Consider the following 2,543-nt stretch of genomic DNA (forward strand, 5'->3'; position numbering starts at 1 on the left):
TCACTTGGTAAACTAAAGCACAAATACTCTTAACAAAGGGATGCTTAAGGCATAAGGAGTTAATATATCAAATATGATCAGGTAAGTTACTCTTGAACACTAACTGATTACCGACAATGATTCTGCATCTAAGTATAATGCAAGGGGGAAAAGGAAGTTGAATGAGATATAAGCATAAGATAAACGACGGAAAACTCCCCTACCACACAGTACCTTAACCCTTCAACGGGCACTACCAGAAATAATGGTATGCTGTAGTAAAACCAAACCTAAGACACTTTCACTCCTGTGAATTTTTTATAATTTTGCAAAAATAGGGTCACAGATTGGCACCGCCTCCCACTCCACCCAAAAAAGAAGTGTCATCAACGGGACCACCGCCCGGTTCATGGGAAATCATCTTTTAACAACAGTATCCTGAACTGGATATCAGAAAGACACGGTGCCACATTGCAAAGGTTGCACATCCACTTGGACACATGGATATTCTTCAAGTCTGTCTCATGGGGGTGAAGACCAGAACATGGAGAGTGGAGGTATCAGTCCTAACAGTTTCTGGTACTTCTGGCGACCTCTGGTTGGGAGCACCACTTTCCCAACAGACTCCTTTGTAGCAGAGGTAGAAGGGGTGGGTGTTGAAAGAGTGTCATCGGGCCTCCTCGTGGCATGAGAGAAAACTCTGGACTTCCTGTGCATCCTGCAATAGCTAGAGATGGAGAGGCAAAAATTCTTCAGGGGCATGGGTTTCTCATTTAACCTTGAGCCAGGCATTGGCAATGGATACATCAGTGCAATATTCGAAGATCTTGAGTGGCCAGCGTCTTGACCTGAGGGGCGTCATGTAAAGATGGGTGAGCATGTCACTCTTGTCTATGCCACCCATCTTACCGTTGTATTGCTTTATCACACCAGGATATGGGACATAAACCTTCTCTTTAGCATCTCTGTCGTACCTCCTGACAGATGTCAAGGTTTCTACTCCTGCATCAGTGGACAGCATGCTGACTTCTTTGTTGTCCTTCCACTTCAATGCCAGAACACCATTACAGCTCCTGTAATCCATGGTGAGTCGTTTGGTCTTCTTGCTGTTGAACTGGGCAGTTGGTATAAGGCTAGGTTTCCTGTTCTGGTCTCCCTGGCAGTGCCAGCATAGTGGCACTGGTAGGGGTACCTCAGGAGCCCAACAAGACCATTGCTGGTGAAGTTGTCTGTACACAAACATGTCTTGTTTGGGTGCTTGACTGTCCTGAGGAGGGTGGTGTCCACTTTGGCACTCATGTTCAAGAGGGCCTCTTCTTCAGGCAATTTGACTGTGTGGGCGATGAAGGCAGTCCGTCCCTGATACATGAGTATATCATGAATAATGCCACCTAAATCGGCCCTGTAGAAAAACTTGTAGCCCATTTATCCGGCTTGTTATGGATATATTGGCGCAAATTTCTGGCCCTAGTTCCCTTATAGGCCACCATAGCCTTATCTACACTTTCAGGGATGTGCAGGAAGCTCTTTGTAATGGCAGTGATGGCTGGCCTGACCTTGTAAAACCTGTCTTGAGTGGCAGTAATTTGCTAATTATCACTGAAATTAATTCTTGCTCCCATGAGCAGAAACCACTTCAAGGACATAAAGTCTGCCACTTGTGGCAACCTTGTGTCAGTGGCCCAGTAGTCCTCAATGGAAGGCAGGTTGACCACACCCATGTAGATCAGGATGCCGAGGAACACAAGTCTCTCCGTTGTGTCAGTTTTGAAGGGTGTCCTGAGGTCATTTTGCCTAGCATAAAGGTTAGTCTGATAGACTACGTGCTCCACAATGCATGTCAAAGATATCACTGAAGTAGAGGAAAGGTGCAGGAATAGTCGATGTTCCTGCATGTGCATAAGGTGGCAGTGGTGTGTTGCTGATGCTCTCCTTCACCCAATTCCTTTGAATGGTGGCACCCTGGCTGCCAGTGCCAGCCTTCTCATCCTCCTCTTCATCTGTCATTCACTAAACAATCAAACACTCCCTGCATCTTTTCTGGATCCTCGCAGATCAAAACTAAATCATCAGCATATCCTAAGTCAAGAGGTTTCTCATTTTCTCCTCAGAGTTTTTCCACATTTGTTCCTCTTTTAACCCTTCTCATAACATAATCTACGACCAATACAAACAACAGAGGAGACGGAATGCCACCCTGAATCAGGCCATACCTAACTTCAAATGGATCACTTAAACAACCATCAACCATCACTTTACAAGATGTGCCCTTATGCATGTTCATAATAACCCTCACAAATTTTCCCGTTATTCCATAATGCCTCATGATTTTTTCCATAGTCCGTCTCAAAATACTATCAAAAGCCTTTTCAAAATCCACAAAACAAAGACTTAATGGATTTTTCATTTCATTAACTTGCTGCATTAAATGCCCAACTAAAACCGCCCTGTTCATCCCTCAGGGTACCATCAACCACTGTCTCCAACCTATGAAACGATAATCTACTGGAAATTTTCATGGCCACAGGTGACAGTGATTCCCCTCCAATTACTACACCTACTCA

At 44.7% G+C, this 2,543-nt stretch overlaps 1 protein-coding gene across 1 annotated transcript; it reads right to left on the bottom strand.

Annotated features, from left to right (window-relative positions):
• Positions 1–748: 748 nt before the first annotated feature.
• On the bottom strand, positions 749–1,404 carry LOC136830424 (piggyBac transposable element-derived protein 3-like). Its single transcript, XM_067089960.1, has 2 exons — positions 1,221–1,404; positions 749–1,158 (listed from the first exon to the last, which is right to left on the bottom strand). The coding sequence occupies exons 1-2, from the start codon at positions 1,402–1,404 to the stop codon at positions 749–751; spliced, it is 594 nt and encodes a 197-aa protein (XP_066946061.1).
• Positions 1,405–2,543: the final 1,139 nt, after the last annotated feature.

This window comes from Macrobrachium rosenbergii, chromosome 46 (assembly GCF_040412425.1).
Source record: "Macrobrachium rosenbergii isolate ZJJX-2024 chromosome 46, ASM4041242v1, whole genome shotgun sequence".
NCBI lineage: Eukaryota > Metazoa > Arthropoda > Malacostraca > Decapoda > Palaemonidae > Macrobrachium > Macrobrachium rosenbergii.